Source organism: Plasmodium knowlesi, assembly GCF_000006355.2.
Source record: "Plasmodium knowlesi strain H genome assembly, chromosome: 12".
Classification (NCBI taxonomy): domain Eukaryota; phylum Apicomplexa; class Aconoidasida; order Haemosporida; family Plasmodiidae; genus Plasmodium; species Plasmodium knowlesi.
The window spans coordinates 1,549,802-1,567,423 of record NC_011913.2 but is presented as its reverse complement, the minus strand read 5'-3'; the positions used below and the strand labels follow the sequence as shown (position 1 = coordinate 1,567,423).

General features: G+C 39.0%; 6 protein-coding genes across 6 annotated transcripts; 2 read left to right on the top strand and 4 right to left on the bottom strand.

Moving 5' to 3' along the window:
- Window positions 1-787: 787 nt before the first annotated feature.
- PKNH_1235600 (centrin-2, putative) lies at window positions 788-1,591 on the bottom strand (the record flags this gene model as incomplete). Its single annotated transcript, XM_002260372.1, has 3 exons — window positions 788-1,015; window positions 1,137-1,291; window positions 1,468-1,591. The coding sequence occupies 3 exons, from the start codon at window positions 1,589-1,591 to the stop codon at window positions 788-790; spliced, it is 507 nt and encodes a 168-aa protein (XP_002260408.1).
- Window positions 1,592-3,953: 2,362 nt separating this feature from the next.
- Window positions 3,954-6,048, bottom strand: PKNH_1235500 (conserved Plasmodium protein, unknown function; the record flags this gene model as incomplete). Its single annotated transcript, XM_002260371.1, has 8 exons — window positions 3,954-3,983; window positions 4,202-4,357; window positions 4,461-4,554; window positions 4,675-4,790; window positions 4,916-4,966; window positions 5,161-5,272; window positions 5,380-5,446; window positions 5,610-6,048. The coding sequence occupies 8 exons, from the start codon at window positions 6,046-6,048 to the stop codon at window positions 3,954-3,956; spliced, it is 1,065 nt and encodes a 354-aa protein (XP_002260407.1).
- A 1,367-nt stretch (window positions 6,049-7,415) lies between these two features.
- On the top strand, window positions 7,416-8,421 carry PKNH_1235400 (heme detoxification protein, putative; the record flags this gene model as incomplete). Its single annotated transcript, XM_002260370.1, has 3 exons — window positions 7,416-7,674; window positions 7,867-8,069; window positions 8,221-8,421. 3 exons carry the CDS (start codon window positions 7,416-7,418, stop codon window positions 8,419-8,421), a joined length of 663 nt encoding a protein of 220 aa, XP_002260406.1.
- A 754-nt stretch (window positions 8,422-9,175) lies between these two features.
- On the bottom strand, window positions 9,176-10,422 carry PKNH_1235300 (glutaminyl-peptide cyclotransferase, putative; the record flags this gene model as incomplete). The annotated part of the gene is made up of 2 exons (XM_002260369.1): window positions 9,176-9,379; window positions 9,568-10,422. 2 exons carry the CDS (start codon window positions 10,420-10,422, stop codon window positions 9,176-9,178), a joined length of 1,059 nt encoding a protein of 352 aa, XP_002260405.1.
- A 3,411-nt stretch (window positions 10,423-13,833) lies between these two features.
- PKNH_1235200 (40S ribosomal protein S5, putative) lies at window positions 13,834-15,429 on the top strand (the record flags this gene model as incomplete). The annotated part of the gene is made up of 4 exons (XM_002260368.1): window positions 13,834-13,840; window positions 14,215-14,299; window positions 14,506-15,091; window positions 15,283-15,429. 4 exons carry the CDS (start codon window positions 13,834-13,836, stop codon window positions 15,427-15,429), a joined length of 825 nt encoding a protein of 274 aa, XP_002260404.1.
- Window positions 15,430-16,372: 943 nt separating this feature from the next.
- PKNH_1235100 (conserved Plasmodium protein, unknown function) lies at window positions 16,373-17,366 on the bottom strand (the record flags this gene model as incomplete). The annotated part of the gene is made up of 3 exons (XM_002260367.1): window positions 16,373-16,466; window positions 16,848-16,935; window positions 17,141-17,366. 3 exons carry the CDS (start codon window positions 17,364-17,366, stop codon window positions 16,373-16,375), a joined length of 408 nt encoding a protein of 135 aa, XP_002260403.1.
- Window positions 17,367-17,622: the final 256 nt, after the last annotated feature.

The window sequence follows — 17,622 nt, the reverse complement described above, 5'->3', positions numbered from 1 at the left end:
TTAAAAGGTTGTGTGTGTGTGTGTGTTGTGTGGACGTGCCCCCTCGGAACAACGCAAAAATTGCCTTGGTGTGTGTCGTGCCCACGTCCACACAACACACGCACACGTCTGTCGTAGGGTCGAACGATCGAACGATCGAACGAATGTACATTTGTAAAAGTTGTTAAATTCTGGTATCGGCAATGCCGCACAAAAAAAATAAATAAAAATAAGAAAAAATAAAAAAAATAATAATAATAATAAAAGGAAACACATTTTCGCAGTGAGGGCTTCGTTCGAAGGACGCACACTTCAAGTGTACCTTTTCTGCACTCTTACGGAGGGGCAAAAATATACCATAGAAGGAGAGGAGGTGCGCTCAAAAACATAGGAACATACTCATACAATTACATAGCGTGTCAATTTCCACCTTGGACATCTCCCTTGGTAACCCAATTGACATTTAAATAAAAAAAAAATACACTTTAGTGATGGCTTCGAACCGACAGGCAGTCATCCCTGCTTTATATTATCATACCAGGTGGAGGCATCACACAGTAAATTCACAATGTGGTTAGGAAATGTTCCCATGGTAAAATGGATATATACATCTGATGGATATGTAGTGGAGTTATCCATATAATAATGTCGTCTCTTATTTAACCAACGTGCCTTAGCTCATCTAAAAGGTTCATTTTAGTGAATGTAATTTCTCGCTCAGATGAAGCATCCAATTATGCGGTTGTATATGAGCCAACCTTTGGTGGCCACCCCTGATAGACGACGATGTCTTCGTCCCAGGGGGTTATCACAAGAAGCTTTTCTTCGTCATTATGGTGTAAAAATCTTCGAAGGAAATTTCCCCCTCTCCCTTGGAATCTGCACGATCAATCATATCCCGCAGCTCTTCATCAGTTAAAGTCTCCCCTAATTCCTTTGCAACTCTTTTTAAATTCTTCAATGATATTGCCCCCGTTTTGTCATCATCGAAGAGGTTGAAAATTCTTTGGATTCCTTCCCGCGTGTCTTTATTTCCCTAATTAAGTGGGTGAAGGAACCAATTTGGTGAGTGCGTCGTGTGATGGAGGGGAAAGGCCACGATAACACATTATATACACACACATGTATGCACATGCGCTGTGTAGATGCAGGCCTACCAGCTTGGACGTTATAACCTCCATGAATTCCTCGAAGTCAATGGAGGAGTATCCGTCTTTTTCCAGGTCGGCTATCATCCTGAATATCATTGGGTTCTTAACGTCTAACCCTAGGCTCTGCATGGCGCACTTTATTTCCTTCGGGTCAATGGTACCTGCGGGGGGGAAATAAAAAAAGCTTAACTCAGTGTGCATCCATGTGACTCACTTTGTGTAAAATGGGCCCCAGGTTTTGGCACGAAAAAAAAAAAAAAAAAAAGAAAAAGAAAAAAATGAATATAACTGCTTCAACCCTTCATATGTCATCCCTCTTTTTTTTCCCTTTTCTCACCTGTCCCATCGGTATCTAACAAGTTAAACGCTTCCCTTATTTCCTCAATTTCATCTTCAGTGAAGCCTGGCCGTTCTGTGAAGCTCTTTTCATACCTCCTCCTAATTGATGTATTTTCTGTCATTAGTTTATAAGCTCTGGGTGATGTTAAAGTAGAATATTTTGAAGATTTTTTTTTTTCTTCTTTTTTTGGGTTTCACTTTTTGTGATATTTGCCGCCTTTGTTTAGAGTACAATTACTCTTGTTAAAGGAAGAAGAGAGCTGTAAGCATATATAAACCGGAGTCAAGCGAAGATTGGCATGTTTCGCAATAATATTTGTACTTATACGTACATGCACATTTTCCCTCGCATTAGTTTTTAACTTTTTTTTCCCTTTTTTTTTTTTTTTTTTTTTTTTTTCTTTTGCTTCACCTTTATGTATAAACAGTCGTGGGAAATTTTGAAACCTCCGAATTTTTAATCATTTGTTTTCACCCCCGTGATTGGACGAAGAAGTGTATATATTTAATTTACATTTCCTGCCTCGCGAAGATGATTAAATTTATATGTGTACGTGTGGACTTTGGCGTGCGAGTGTGGAGTTCAATGCGCAGCGTGTTGTGATACGCAGTATGGCATGTTTTTTTTTTTTTTTTTTTTTTTTTTTTTCCCCATTTGATGTGATGGCTGCAATTTCCTTTCATCATTATATATACACTGGTGTAATATGTACATTCAAATCGCCATGGAGCACTTAATCGTGCAAAATGGCAAAAATGGACACATTTACTTGTACACATGTGCAGTGTGCCAAACTGTTAAGAGTTTTTTCCCCCATGCCATTGCTTTGCTTGACGACTCTGTATATCAGGTAAGTATATCCATAGCAGCAGGGAATTTTTTTTTTTTTTTTTTTTTTTTCAAACACAGTGAGAACTTCCTCACAACGAAGAGAGCAATTTTAATTTTTTTATCCATTTTGTGTAATAGTCTAATTGTTCCGCTTATATGTCTGCACACGGTATGGATGGGTAGGCCATTTTAAGGCAGCAAAAAAGGGAAAATGATTTCCATTATATCACCCTTCCACTTTACATGCAGCGCATTTTTTCAATGCATGATGTGAAAGAACTTCCTATTCGTAAAATGCCCTTTATGGCAGTCGCGAGGGATGTCATCGCTTGTCTATTTAAAAGTTCGTCCAGGGTTAAGCCTAGTACATCAAGCACGTGTAACCAGGAAACTCCTTTTCAACCTATGCGCAAAATTAGGCCTTCTTGTTTTCCCGATCGCGTTGTTTACATTTCTGCCCATTTGTCAGAAGGGGTGAATATAGACAGCACATCGTGTACACACCTCTGCACATACTTAGCAAAAATAAGGAATAACTGCAGTTTAATAACATATCTTGAGGATGGTACCTCTCTGCTTGTGTCCATATTGCGTGGTTGTGTACTACGTACACGTAGGTTGTCTCCATTGGAGCATAGTTTGCTCACTATTATTACATACATGTGCACACGAATAAACAGATCGATAATCATCTCTTCAGCGAAATGAATAGTAAGCGGGGTGTTACATGAAATAGCGGCTCGGTTCAGCTTTGAAAAGAAGAACTCGCAGGGTGTGCTCTTACATGGGGCACTTTGCGTAACCCACGTAGATGGCGCAACAGTCGTTTAATATATACGGCTTAGTTATCCCTTTTTATCAACGCCTTCGCTTTTAATTGAACATTTCCCATGCGAATGTGTACACAGATTGAAACTGTATCATCTTCGATTGGGAAATTTCATAAAGAAATGACAAATGTTATTTAGTGAAGTTGGAAAAAGCACACTATTTTACGAAACCTCAGTTAGGACCATAGTTCTAACAACATCTCGTTATGTTGTGGTTTGGCCTAATATTTGCTTCGTTGAATTTTTTTCCAATATGCTGTTGGCGCACATTGAGAAACAAGCGAAAAATGCGCAGGTATGTATGAGAAACCTTATGAGGGGGAGGACAAAAGTGAACCTTTAAGGTTGCATATTTCGTAGAGCGAACAACACCAATGTCCTACGGGACTCATTCAACGGGGTGCTTCATAAACGACTCCTTTAGTTTCAATCCACCCCTGGTAGCCATCATTTTCATAACTTAGTACTATTTTAAATACAATCGCAGCGAACCCTTTTGACGGATAAAATTCAAATATACGGAAAGGAAAAAGAAGGTGAGTTGAAAAATACGCCAAGGGGGTAGGGGCATCACTATGCGTGCGCACACAAATAAACGCATGGAATAACAGGCATTTCTTCAATGCATTTTCACTAAAAAAAAAAAAATTATATAAAATTCAAAAAGTAAACATGAAAATTCAGTTTGCACATTTGTGCAACAATTCGCAGTTGCTGAAAAAAGAAACGTATAATAATACACGCACATATTAGGAATTTTCTTTAGTTCTTCTCTCCCTTTTGTGGAATTATTCTTCCAAATGGTTAAAAGAAGAGATAAGCTTAAATGTCCAGAAATTTTAAGTATATGGCCTACGAATGAAATGAAAAGAAGGGATTGAAGAAACGTTAAAGGAGTGGTCTATATGCACACAGGAGAGAGCATAGCAGCATTGCCGCAAAAATGCCACTTTGAATTAGCAACTTATAAATGTGTCTAGCCAAAATGATGAAAAAACGTATGAACAAAAAAAAAAAAAAAAATAAATAAATAAAACTCCTTTTTTCCTGAACTGTTCATGCAAAAGTACCTCCTTGATTAAGTAAGTTATCTCCGAAATATCTTTGCATTTATATATCTTCGATTTTATGTAAGACAGAATATGTTCGTCACAGGGGTTGATTTCCACTTGCGCATTTTTTGACTGATAATTGCTCACTTTAAATTGCATGACACTGCGTATTGTCTAAAAAAGGGTAAAGGTAAAAAGACTGTCATAAAAAGAAAAAAAAAAAAAAAAAAAAAGCGCTTCTCAATGAATAAAAAATAAATATACAAATGCATAATACCGTAAATTCGAAAATGATGTAGTGCTCCGTTTTTTCTACAATTTTGAGGGGTGACAACTGCGTTGTTTTGATGTTCCGTTCGGCTGTCTTTATGCTGCAAAGGGAAGATGAGCGATGATAAGACAAACGTAAAAGTGGTGCATGTGCAAAGCAAGGCACACTTGTGTGTATTCATTTTCTTTTTTCCCTCCTTTAATCGGCTCTCGTTCCTTACTGCTCCTCCAACAGCTTGATCCTTTCCTTACAGTCCAGCGTATCCGAAAAGTTGATGTCGATTTCTTTGCGCTTTTTTTTGACGTAGTTGTCGTATTTTTGTATTTTCTCGTTCAGCTGGGAGGAGGTATAAAACGAGGGAAATTATGAAGTAAATTGAAACACAATTTTACTTTTCCGGGTGAATAACTCTCTGCATTTCTCAGTATATGCACTGACATGGTCGTTTCGATCCTCCATACCTTATTGATATCCTTCTTAAGCTTGCTTAACGTTTCGTCCATTTCGTTATTCTTCGAGGAAAAAGGAAATATAAATCAAATGTAACACTACACTGTCGATTTCCGACTTGTGCATGTTCACACACACACAATCATACGTATGGTGGTGCGAAATCACGCCCATGTTATACGTCTCTATGACAAAATGGGGAACACATTATTCAAGCGTAGGTACACACACGAGTGGGAACATTTAAGATTCTTACCTTTTGCTTATTCTTCTCGAACATCTCATCGTATTTTTCCACCTTCGCCTCCAGCTCCAGCTTCTTCACTCGTTCCTTTTCGAATTCGATTTTTTGGTTTCTTTCGGTTAACCTGATGAGGGATAAAAGGGATCCAGATTGTGTCACTTGTACAGGACAAACAGTCGATGCGAAAAAACACAACGCATAAAACGATATTCGAGCGCCTGAAGACCCTACTTTAGTTTCAAGTTTTCCACGTGGTCCATAAAAAAGGAATCCGCGGAGAAGAGAGTATTCACTGCCTCTGCGTGGGGGAGAAAAGGAGCAAGGGAAAATTATTAGTCCGTAAAAAAGGGAAGAAATATATCGTCATCAGAAGCATAATAATGGGGGAGAAATGAACAATTCTTCTTCTTTTTTTTTTTTTTTTTTTTTCCCTCAGCTTCTTCGATTGTAATATGTCTAACCTGAGGTGTTATTAAAGAGTAGGTCGAGCAAATTCGAAATTTCATTTTCCAGCTGTTTTACTTGTGGCTTGTCGTTGTACTGTTTGCACTGTCGCACAAATTTCTCGTACGACTCGATTATTAAATCCTGATCATTTTTACTTAAATTCATATGACCAAAATCATTTATGTTTTTGATATAATTTAAAAATTCAAGACATAAGCTGTGTAAAGTTTTTATTAAATTTTCATCTACTTCATCTTCCAAATCATTTTTATTTTCTTTCAAATTTTGTATGAACAAAAAAATTTCATTAAATTTGTCATAAAATGTGTAGAACAGGTCGTTCTGTGAATATGCCTCCTTGTTTGGGGCAGTCAAACTGTAGTTTGCTTCCTGATTATTGTACGGCACTATGTTATTCATTTGGCTGTTCTTCGTCACTGAGAGGTGCTCCATTTTTTATTTTAACTTCTTAACGGGCGTATACATGTGTACATAACTGCCTTACACTTGGCGATTTCTTAGCCAAACTGCTGAGTCTTCAGGAGGGGGCACACCTGGGAGGATCTATTGATTTTTTTCCCCCTAGCGGTTGGTCTTTTTTTTTATGGCAGTTTCTTGGTGATAGCCCTTTTTGTGGTATTTTATGAGAGCTTTATTTATGATATATATATATATTTTTTCTTTTTTTTTTTTCCTGGCTAAGAGGACAAACTTACCGAGGGAACAAAGGTACCGACACGTATGCACATGCACACAAAAGCGCACAAAACTGGGTCTCCCAAGTATCATTGCTTAAAGAAGAACGGCTTCCCACTTCTGACTGAGTGACATACCCATGAGTTCAATTGCGCGTATCAAACGTGTGTAGGTCTGCGTTGGCGTAGGCGTTTATGCATATGTTTGGATACCTCCTTGTGTACCTTTCTATGTGTATCCTCTTTTTTTCCCTTACGTGAAAATCCCGAATAGGCCGCACAAACTCAATTGCGCAATGGACACAGGCCCCGGCAAACAATCTGCGGAACTCCCTTTATGGCACACTTTTCCGTTGGGGTATTTACCCGATTGTTGACAGGCCGTGTTAATATGACATCCCCCAATGTTGCACATGTGAACAAGGGAAGGGGAAGGTATTCATTTGGACTGCTGTGTTCCTACTTCAGTACATTCATTTAATTCGCAAAATAGTATGCATTTGTCCAGTACACAATCAAAAATCCTCGCACAGGCATGCATAATTTTCCTAGCGCATTTTGCACATGAACACACTATCTAAAAAATTAAAAAAAAAAATAAGAATGTCTCGAACAGGTAAAAATAAAAAAAAAAAAAAATAGTTCTTACTAATGTAACAACAAATGGGAAGGAACATTTTCCAAGATTAAAAAAAAATTAGCAAACTCCGAAAACGTGGCGTTTTTTTTTTTTTTTTTTTTTTTTTTTTTTTTTTTTTCTCGCGAAGTATGCCGGGATGATGTGCGCTGTTTGAAGGACGTTCTGCTTGTTCAATTTTCTGGCTTCACTGTATCTCTTCTTTTTTTTTTTTTTCCACTTCAAATGGGCACATCAGACCTGTGACTTGTCACCCTAAGCGCAGTTGCAGCCGTATTATAATACGAATTGTATGCGTGTGCACGTCGCTCCCCCCCCCTGCGCAAAAAAGCCTCCTTCTGAATGACCACACTTTGTTAACAAAATGGGGAGACTCAAATCCCCATCAACACCAACGCCATCGCAGATTCATCTCTCCCTCTTTGCAAAAGGATCTGCAAATAATTGCTAGCCAAGGGGCGGAGCATCCGAGCGGCTGAACGAAACATATGCGCACACATCTCCCCAAAATTAGGCCCAAGTACAAAAGAATGAAAAAGAGCCACCCCCCCTTCCTTATCATTAAAAGGTTATACACACGCAGTGGAGGATTGAGGAAACCACAAAAAGTGACGAACGATCCCGAAAGCATTAACAGAAAAACATACTGGTGCTTCGAACACAAACCTATTAAAAGGACGATGGTCAATTTGATATACTCCCACAATGAACTGAAATTATTTTCCCGCTTTCTGAGTCATCCCAATGGTACAGCTCTCAGTTGGACACATGCAGTGTGATCCTATAATATGCACACAAAATTCTTCTCATGGCGTGTATCTCCCCTGAGGTGCACACAACATTCTACGTTGTTATTGAGCCATTATTTTTTTTTTTGTCCTGCCCTATTGAGGGTCCCCATCACGTTGATCTACCTTTCCCATTTCATCCCCTCCTCAGTCGGTACCTCCCTCATACACGAGCTATCCTTGGAAGGCCCCTATACGGGGTTCCTGCCTTCGAACGAGGCTCTGAAATTAATTAGCCCCGAAAGCTTAGCCAAATTATATGAACAAGGAGATAAATTGATGGAATTTGTTTTGGGGCACTTTACGAAGGACTTCTGGCTCTACAGAGATCTCTACGGATCTTCCTACCAGCCCGTAAGCCGCATTCCTATATACAATTACGTCAAGGTGTTATTGTGCCACACCTTACAACTGGGCATCTACCGACATATGTAACCCTCCCTCACGAATATGCGCCTTACCTCACGAATATGCGCTCCACCTCCCCCCCCCCCCTCCCTTGCAGTGGCTCGTATTTAACGAGAAAAGGGAAGCCCCTGAGAAAATCACCAACTTAGTTAACAAAGACCTACTTGTAAAAATAACAGGAGAGTTTAAAAATTGCGATCACTCCATTTTCCTTAATGGAGCGAAGATCATCAGACCAAATATGAAGTGCCACAACGGAGTGGTCCATATTGTAGACAGGCCGATTATACAGAGGTAGTTGTATATGGGAACCCCACACGACGATTTTTTTTTTTTTTTTCCCACAAAGAAGGGGTGGACAAAACCCATTTGGAGGATTCACTTTGTTGAGGGATCGTCGATATTGGATGGATCATTGGAAGGACTCCATAGGAGGACGAAACTTGAGAAATAAAATATGCAACCCATCTGACAGGTATGTGTAAGCGCGCACAAATGGGTAAAAATATACAGGCAGGATATCCCAGGATTTCATTTCCCTATCTGCGCAGCCAGCGCGACAAAAAAAAAAAAAAAAAAAAAAAAAAAGCTGAAGGCACCCTTGCCATTTGCCACTTCTATATGAACACTTTAGTTATATAAACAGTTTGTTTAAGAAAAAAAAAAAAAAAATTTGTATCAATTGCAGCGTGGCTCAAGCACCGCACGACAAAGGGTAGACGGTACACACCTCGCTAACACAAAAACATTATTACACGACTGAAAAAAAAAAAAAAGAAAACGCAAGTAATTAACAAGTGCAAATTTAGACTGGGCGTTAATTCGTGTAACACAAAATCTGTTAACGTGTGTATCCGGAGAGTGGAATTTACACACACTTAAAAAAAGGATCCCCCTTCAGACATCGCAATGATGTAGGGATGATGGTGATGAATAAAATATCGTGACCCTATGAGGTTGGTGCACAGACACAAATGAGTATCACCACTTAGAGCCCACATCTTCATATTCACCTGCAGCAGTTTTATCATACCCCTATAATAAGAAGGCACTCAGGGTACCTTCTTCCCAATCGACTTGAAGTATTCGCTGAGCGCTGCGGTGGCCTCCAACTTGCTGATGCTTTTGACCAACCTGATTTGGAACATGTTGGGCCATATTTTGCCCGTCACGAGAAGATTCGGCAAGTCTGCCTTGCTGTTCTGCGGGTCTATCGCTATTCCGTTTAGCACGGATTCCCTGTTCTTCATACCTTCCTGCTTTGGGTGCGAAGGGGCACAAAAGGTGAATGCATACGATAGGCATATAAATTGGCGCAAAAAAATATATGCTATGGTGTAACGACGTGTCGGTCACACGAAAAGTACATGCACAGTTAAGAGTACACCCCGCCAATATTCTCACTCCCACCCGGTTCATTTCCACCATATTGACTACCACTTACGTAATTATCACACTTCTCGACGAGGCCGGACAAGTTAATGATCTTGAGGCACGCGCCTTTAGAAATGTCAATCTCCAGGATCAACTTGGTGAGGAACACATTGGCATAAAGCGTCTTGGCCTGCACATGGTACTCCAACTCATTCACATGATAAATGGCAAAGCCTGCACAAGTAATTGGGGTCTTTCCAGATATGGACAGTTTTTTAGTTTTTGAAAACTCGTATGGAATTTCAATTTCGTACAAATAATTATCACCAGTAGTTGTCCACAGCTTCTGATAACGAGCAAAGTTTTCTTCCTTCAAGTCTTCAACAGATTGTAGGAGGTCGATGTTGGACGTCAGCCCATACCCATCCAACTCATGCTCGAATGTGTGATACAGCTCCATAGTGTTATAATCAAAAACGAGAATAACTTTTTCCTTGTATGTTAGAGTAAGGATAAATTTCCTGTATGTCATTGGCTCGATGACAATTGCCAAACCTTCTGCGAAGAGGTTACTTTTTAAATTGTTAAACCTTTTTGTTTTCCCCGAAGAAAGAGAAAACTCTCTGATGTAACTAGCTCCATATAATCCTGAGGATTCGAGCAGTGTGTCATTATCTATAAAAAATAATCCTTGTGTAAATGGCGCGTGTACTTTATTGATTGGAATAACATTTGATCCGACATTTACTTGTTCGCCAATGGCAGGGTCGTGGATGTGGCTATACTTATGCACCACGTCGTATGTGTACACTCCAATTCCAAAGGGAAATTTATCATTTGAGCTTGAGTTGTTAACGAAATGAAGGATTAACAACACGGATGCTACGATTAGCAACACCACCACTATTGTCACTACCACCACCATCTTCCTAAACACCCTGCAGAAAAACATCGTGAATTGATATATGTATGTTCAGAGGGGCGGAAGAAGGGAAACTCCCTTGTGGGGGTTGCTTTCACGTGTCTGTGCCGCACGATTTTCTAATATCCATGGGGCTGTGTCCCTACACGGCAGCTTATGTGCGCAGGTATGAATGCACGTTGTGTCAATATATTTATAGACGCTCATGCGCATATATCTACTCGTGCGAGCGCTCGCAAAAAAAAAAAAAAAAAAAAAAAAAAAAAGACAAGCAGTTTATGTAAAACATAAAGATATCTCATAACATTTGTTCTTTTAATATTTCTCGCTTGAAAAAAAAAAAAAAATTAATATGAGTAGCTATATATTCGTGTCAATATATACTGTCTTATTCACTCTGCTGTCAAAGTGAGGAGGGGTTAAAATAATAATTGAAAAATGCAACCTTGGAACGATTTTAAAAGGTACACGTCTATTATCTACATATGTATGTTAGGGTGAAATGCTTTAAACTGTTGCGCACATATTTTGTCGATTTATTCTGTTCTTTTTTTCTTTTCTTTTTCTTTTTTTTTTTTAGCCAAATAGGCTTATTCATTCGAGGCGCGTGAACCGCGGCGTAGTGCGCTCGCAGGAAGCTGCATGCGCAAAGGTATAAGCAAGAATATACACGTACATATATACATATATATATATGTAAGTATGTGCACGTTCCAACAACTGTGCACACAATCATGCTAGCCCCATGAGGGTGGTGGTCCCCACGGCACCGCGGCGTTCCTGCGGTACTGTGTCCACTTTTCATCATTTTAACCTTATATTTTTCCTGGGGATGACCTTTCCTTTTCCGCCTATGGCGGGGGGCACTTTTCTCTTTGCGTGTTTTTTACTAGCCATACTTCTTTCTTCATTTTTTTAAATTTTACATTTAAGAATTTTATCGAGCGGAGCGGGGCCAGGAAATCCTTCACACGGGAGATGCTCCGTTCGCCGTTTCTTTCGCGTCCTTCGCTCTTTTTTTTTTTTTTTTTTTTTTCCTTTTTTTCCGTGGAGGTAAGTTTCCCGGTCCCGTGAGGCTTACTCACTTATAGCCTCAGTACCCAAGCAGGAAAAGGCTGGAATCGGGTGATGTGCATTTGGTTGTTTCATTTGTTCTGTTCTAAAATTCCGTGGTGGGCAACCCCATCCTTCAGCTTTCGCAAGTACATAAAGGTAAGTACGAATGCATGTACGCGTGTACATATGCGTGTGTGTCTTTCAGAACCTGGTTCGCATTTTCTTTTTAGTCCATTCACATATGGAGTGGTGATAAATGAAATGAAAAAACCATCAGACTGTGAACTAAATAAAAGGAGCCATGTTACGGGAAACTGTTGCTCACCAGGAAATGAACACACTTAAGGGGAAGCCATATACTATAATGCATATCATTGTGATGATGGGGCACAGTTCCACGTGGATTATTTCTCTAACCCTTTGAATTTTTTTTTTTTTTTTTATCCCCACAACACACGATACGTTGGCTATCCGAAAAAAAAAAAAAAAAAAAAAAAGAACTTCCTTCCAAGAGAATACAGTGGAAAATTAACCCAAGTGACCACGCTTAGCAGAAATAAGAAAAAAAAAAAAAAAAAAAAAAAAAATGCCAATTTCCCAAATTTACATTCGCAATGTAGCCAACGAGATTGCTCACTTTTCGTGAAGAAGTCATCGCGCGGTAAAAAAGCTCACGCAGCATTGAACTTATCCAATTGTCACACTTCCTCCCAAGTTCGTGAATTAGAAAAAGAAGAAAAGCTGTAACATCCTTAGCTGATCATTATGTGAATTAAAAAAAAAAAAAAAAAAAAAAAAAACGGAAAAGGCACATTTCGTTGTGGCCTTTCCTTATGGTGTTATATTTTCCACCATACAAAGAAGTTAAAAGAGCAGGGTGAGGAAGGTGGATAATTAATCACATAAATATACGTACTCACCTATATTGGTAGGGTAAACGTGCGCATCGCGTCACCGTTCAGCCAAACTTGCAACTCCTTGCCCATTTTTTACCAACAAGTTCATGGCTCTTCGGGAATCCGAAATACAAAGGGGCCCAAGCATATTTGCTTCCCCACAGTGCCAGCCATGTTATTCTGCAAATGGTACAAATGAATAATGTATTGTAGTATAACAGGGTATAATAGGATATGCTGTTGGCGCTGCCCCGCGTACTATAGCCCATGGATATTTTTAATTTACCTCATACAGGAGATTGTTGTATGGAACGTTTGTTTTGTCGTGCATTATAACGGGGGTGGCCAAAGATACTCTTTTTCATATGAGCATTTTCATTGCTGGCATATTTTGGGTTGCTTAGAAATTGGCCTAAAAAGGATGGTTAATTTGTTTTCTTCCTTTTTTTTTTTTTTTTTTTTTTTCCCTTTTGGCACTCCTTTGCGCTTTTCTCATAAAGGAACTACTCCTTTTTCCAATAATGAAGAAGAGAGAAAGTAATGTAAGCGGGGGGGGGAAGGCACCGGAATAGGCAAAAGATGTCGCCGAGTTAAATTGCACAAGGGGGGGCGGGACGTTCTCGTTGAAAGGGGATCCCCCCACACTTGAAGAAGCACTCAGAAAACAGTATACCTATATATGTTATATAATGTATACATATAATTTATCATATGCCTTTTTCCCACACGTGAGTTGGTATTTCGACCGAATGGGCAACTTCAACTTCTATAGCTTTTTCTTTTTTAATATTCCTTCGGTAATGCCCCCCCCTCCTCGTTCCCTTACCTTGGTAAATGCACAACAGGAAGGGAACCCCTAACAATATTGTACAGCACGTTAGAGGGTACCCACTTTGTAGCTTTTTCTTTTGCCCCTCTATATATATTATATATATATACAATTTTTGGTGAGCTTTCCAACTTTTCCGCCGAGGCCGCCTTGTTTACCCAACGCAGGCAATATTTACCACCCTGAGGCGAAAAAAAATTTCCACGCAGCAAACGCAAGTAGTAGGAACGCGGAATGGTCATTTAAAAAAAAAAAAATAAATAACAAAAAAAAACAATTAAAGCAACATGCAACTGCGAATATTCTTGCGTATGAATTCATTCCACAAAAAAAAAAAAAAAATTCAAAAAAAGGAACGAATTTTTTTTTTTCATTTCTGCTCAATCGCGTGAGAACAGTAAGCATACGTAAAAACGTTCGTACTCGTACATCTCCTTAAACTGTAACGAAAACGTACAAATACGAATACCTTGCAGGAAGTGTTAAAACGAGCACAAACGCAAGCCGATTTTATTCTTCACCTGCTTAGGAGGGATACATACCATCCGAACAAAATAGCAAATAACGGCTTAACGAAGCGCAGTTAACTTTAACACCCCAGTTTTAACGATCCTAACTGACGTAGGAAGCAACATGGAAGGTATACTTTTGCATTTGCTTTCTTTTGAAAATGTCCCCTTTTTTTATATGCCTTTCTTCCCCCAATGCGTTTCATATTTTGTTTGCTAATACAACGGGCGCATTATTGCGTATGTACGTTTCTGCGTGAATGGCTATTTGTGGATACATGTTTCCCTGTTCGTGTATATGGGCATGCACCTCCTGTACGCCTTGACACCGCGCAAGCTCATGTAACATGTTTGCTTGGCGACATGGCTGAATACTTGCACGTGTTGTCAATTGATGTTCTTCTCAACTGAACTTCATTTGAGCAATATGTCGAGAAGGCCTACATCAAACATACGCATGAACACTACCGCTAATTTTTTTTTTTTCTTCTTTTCCATCTTATAGGAGATAGAGGTGGCTTTTCAAGAGGATTTGGAAGGGGCATGAGAGGCGCAAGAGGCGGCCGTGGCAGAGGACGAGGAAGAGGAAGGTAAGCCGGAAAGAAGGAAAAATGGCAATAAAGGGGGGTATCGGAATAGGTTGATTGGTGGATTAATGATATAGCATGAACAGGATAAAACAGCACTCCGCCCTAAGTGCCTACATGCCTGCGTGTCACATGTGGGATGCAAACTGTATTCCACTTTTCGCACGCACTTCTTCACCCCACCATTTATATACCCCCTTTTTTTTTAGAGGAAGAGGTTCCGCAGAAGATGACTTGAAGAACTGGGTACCCGTAACAAAGTTGGGACGCCTGGTGAAGGAAGGCAAAATAGTTTCCATCGAAGAAATTTATTTGCATTCCCTTCCCATTAAGGAGTATCAAATTATTGATTACTTCTTTCAACCTGGGGAATGTTCCCACCCCTTAAAGGATGATGTTGTGAAAATTATGCCTGTACAGAAACAAACACGTGCCGGACAGCGAACAAGGTTTAAGGCATTTGTGGCCATTGGTGATGGAAATGGACACTGTGGTTTAGGAGTAAAATGCGCGAAAGAAGTTGCAACTGCCATTAGAGGTGCAATAATTGCAGCTAAATTGTCGTTAATTCCTGTGAGAAGAGGATACTGGGGAAACAAAATTGGTGATCCTCACACGGTACCAATGAAGGTATCAGGAAAATGTGGTAGTGTTCGTATTCGTTTGGTGCCAGCTCCAAGGGGTACACAGATCGTGGGTGCGCCAACGACGAAGAAGATGCTTAACTTTGCGGGCATTAAGGATTGCTTCTCCTCATCTTGTGGAAAGACCAAAACAAGGGGAAACTTTTTAAGGGTAAGAAATGGGAATTCTCCACTAGGCAAAAAAACAAGGGAAGCACACGACGTTGTTTGTGTTAATTCCTCACAGTGTGTATATAACATCCTTGTAAAACATAATACACACACAATGCAATTTCATCGAATGCCTCCTCATCCTTATATATCTCCTTTTTTTTTTTTTTTTTTTTTGCCATTTTTTTGTAGGCCATTTTCAATGCCTTGAGCAAAACATACGGCTACTTAACTCCAGACTTATGGAAGGTAACAAAATTTGACAAGTCTCCATATGAGGAATGGTCAGATTTCCTCGAGACCTACCAGAACATGAAGGTTCAGAAGCAGATCCCTTAAAAGATTTGAAGATGCAAAGATGCAGATAGAAAGAATTCCCAAATTGCTTATTATCCAAGAAGGTACATTTTTACGGAAAGCTGCCGCTTTTTAAGTATAAAGAAGGAAAAGGTGTAAACTTTACTATGCTACGGTGCAACTTCTACTATACGTCCTCCTTTTTTTTTTTTTTCTCTCTCTCTTCATATCACTTGTTTTTAGCCAAATGAATGTTCCTTATTTTAAATTTTCACATTAAGAAATAAAAAAAAATTGTACAGGCGGATTTTTTTTTTTTTTTTTTTTTTTTTCATAAACCAAAATGAAATAAAAACAAACATATAGAAGTTCAAATTTTATAGTGATATTTATATTTAAAAGATTTTCATTTATTGAGGTACTTTTTTACGCGGCAAAGTGTGGGAGAAGAAAATTTTGGACGAAAGGACCAAAATGTAGGTTTGCATTTTTTTCTCTCCCTGTTTCGTTTGCATATTACTCTGTGGAACGATATGTCCAATGTAAAGGTACACACTCTCTCCTTTTTTGCAACATTTACAGTTAAACTGTAGAAGGGCAAATTTTCAAATGAACGTGATTTAGCACGTAAATGATGTTGTTTAAAAAAAAAAAAAAATGTAAGCAGTTGACTGACTTGTCGATTTTATCTGCTCTATTTGCTGTAGCAGCTTTAAACAAATATGAAACAAATAACCATCCAATTTTGTTGAATGCGAAATTTAGAGAAAAAATAGCCCATCACACGTGAATGACACAATGGGTTGTATGTCATATGAACGGGGAAAACTTTTAAAAATGACGAATGTATGGGGGAGGAGTACAACTGAAATTGGACTCATCCGTAAGGGGTAAAAAAAGTCCTTCCTGGAGATACTATCATCAGAATGTTTTTTTTTTTTTTTTTTTTTTTTTTTTTTTTTTTTTTTTTTAACCATGCGCCTTCTCAACACGTGGTTAATTTCCGCGGAACGTCATTGAGCAGCTTGTTTTCGAACCAATTTTTTCCCGAGTTTTCGATATCCTCTTGGTACTTATGTCTGCAGATGGAGAGTTAAAAGTGAGTGGCGTGTGGTCAAATGAAAACAGCAGAGGAACATTAAGCATAGGTGATGCTATAAACACATGCAACGTTACGCATGGACATGTTGCCATTCTGTGCGTGATTCGTAAAGGATATATTGCGCGTGGAGTGACACCAACAACATGGCAAGATAGAATACTCAGAGAAATGAAAATGTGACTGGTATTCCCCTTCGCTTCTTATTTTTTCCTTTTCCACCTCAATTATGTGTGCATTTGGGGAGGGGCTCCTCACGCATAATGGATGACAAGGTAACTGTCACCATCCTTCCTATAGCATACACTGCTCTCACACTTAAGCAATTCACACACGCAACACGCAGAGCTGACACTCTTACCTAAAGTGAGTGGTCACTTTCTGGTCCTTTTCCTTCATTTTCTGATTCATCTGTTTTATCCTTCTCTTTAACAGATCCTTAAACGAGTCTAACGCGTAAAAGAAGGGGAAAAAAAAATAAAAAAATGTGTTACCCTTTTACATTCCTCATTCTATATACGCGTAGTCTCTAAGGGTAAAAGTCTTTTAACAAATAATTTGGCCCAACCATTACGTTAAAGGAGCAAGGGCATGTTGTTCTTTCTCACAGATGGACATGCTTTTTTTTTTTTTTTTTCTTTGCTCTTGTTTTACCTGTTTTCATTTCCTCCTCATGAGTCGTTATTTCATTTTCTACGCTTAACTCGAAGGGCTTTATTTGTTCCTTGGTTTTGAAGGGATTAAAGCTCAGTTGGTCTTCCTCCTCTTGGCTAACAACGTTTTGATCTCTGTTTCTTTTTTTGGTTCTGTCATTTTGGTGGTACTTTTCCTTCGTGATTATTTTCTTTTTCGTCGTTTTCAATGCCATTGGGAATTTCATTAAGTTTCTGACGAGGCAGCTAAAGAAAGTGAAATCATTTTTCCTTTTCGTCCTTTCACGGGCGATTTGTTCTTTTTTGCATACGTACGTGAGGGTTAAAAGTACATAAAATATAGTCGTACGTCACTATGATAGAATAATTTGTGAAGTGCCTACTGAACTGGCACGGATGAAATTCCTCTTTTTGTGTTTCTTTAAATTACAGCTAGAACACCGCAGCAACGTTTTTTTCAGGCAATTATTTATTTCAAATTTA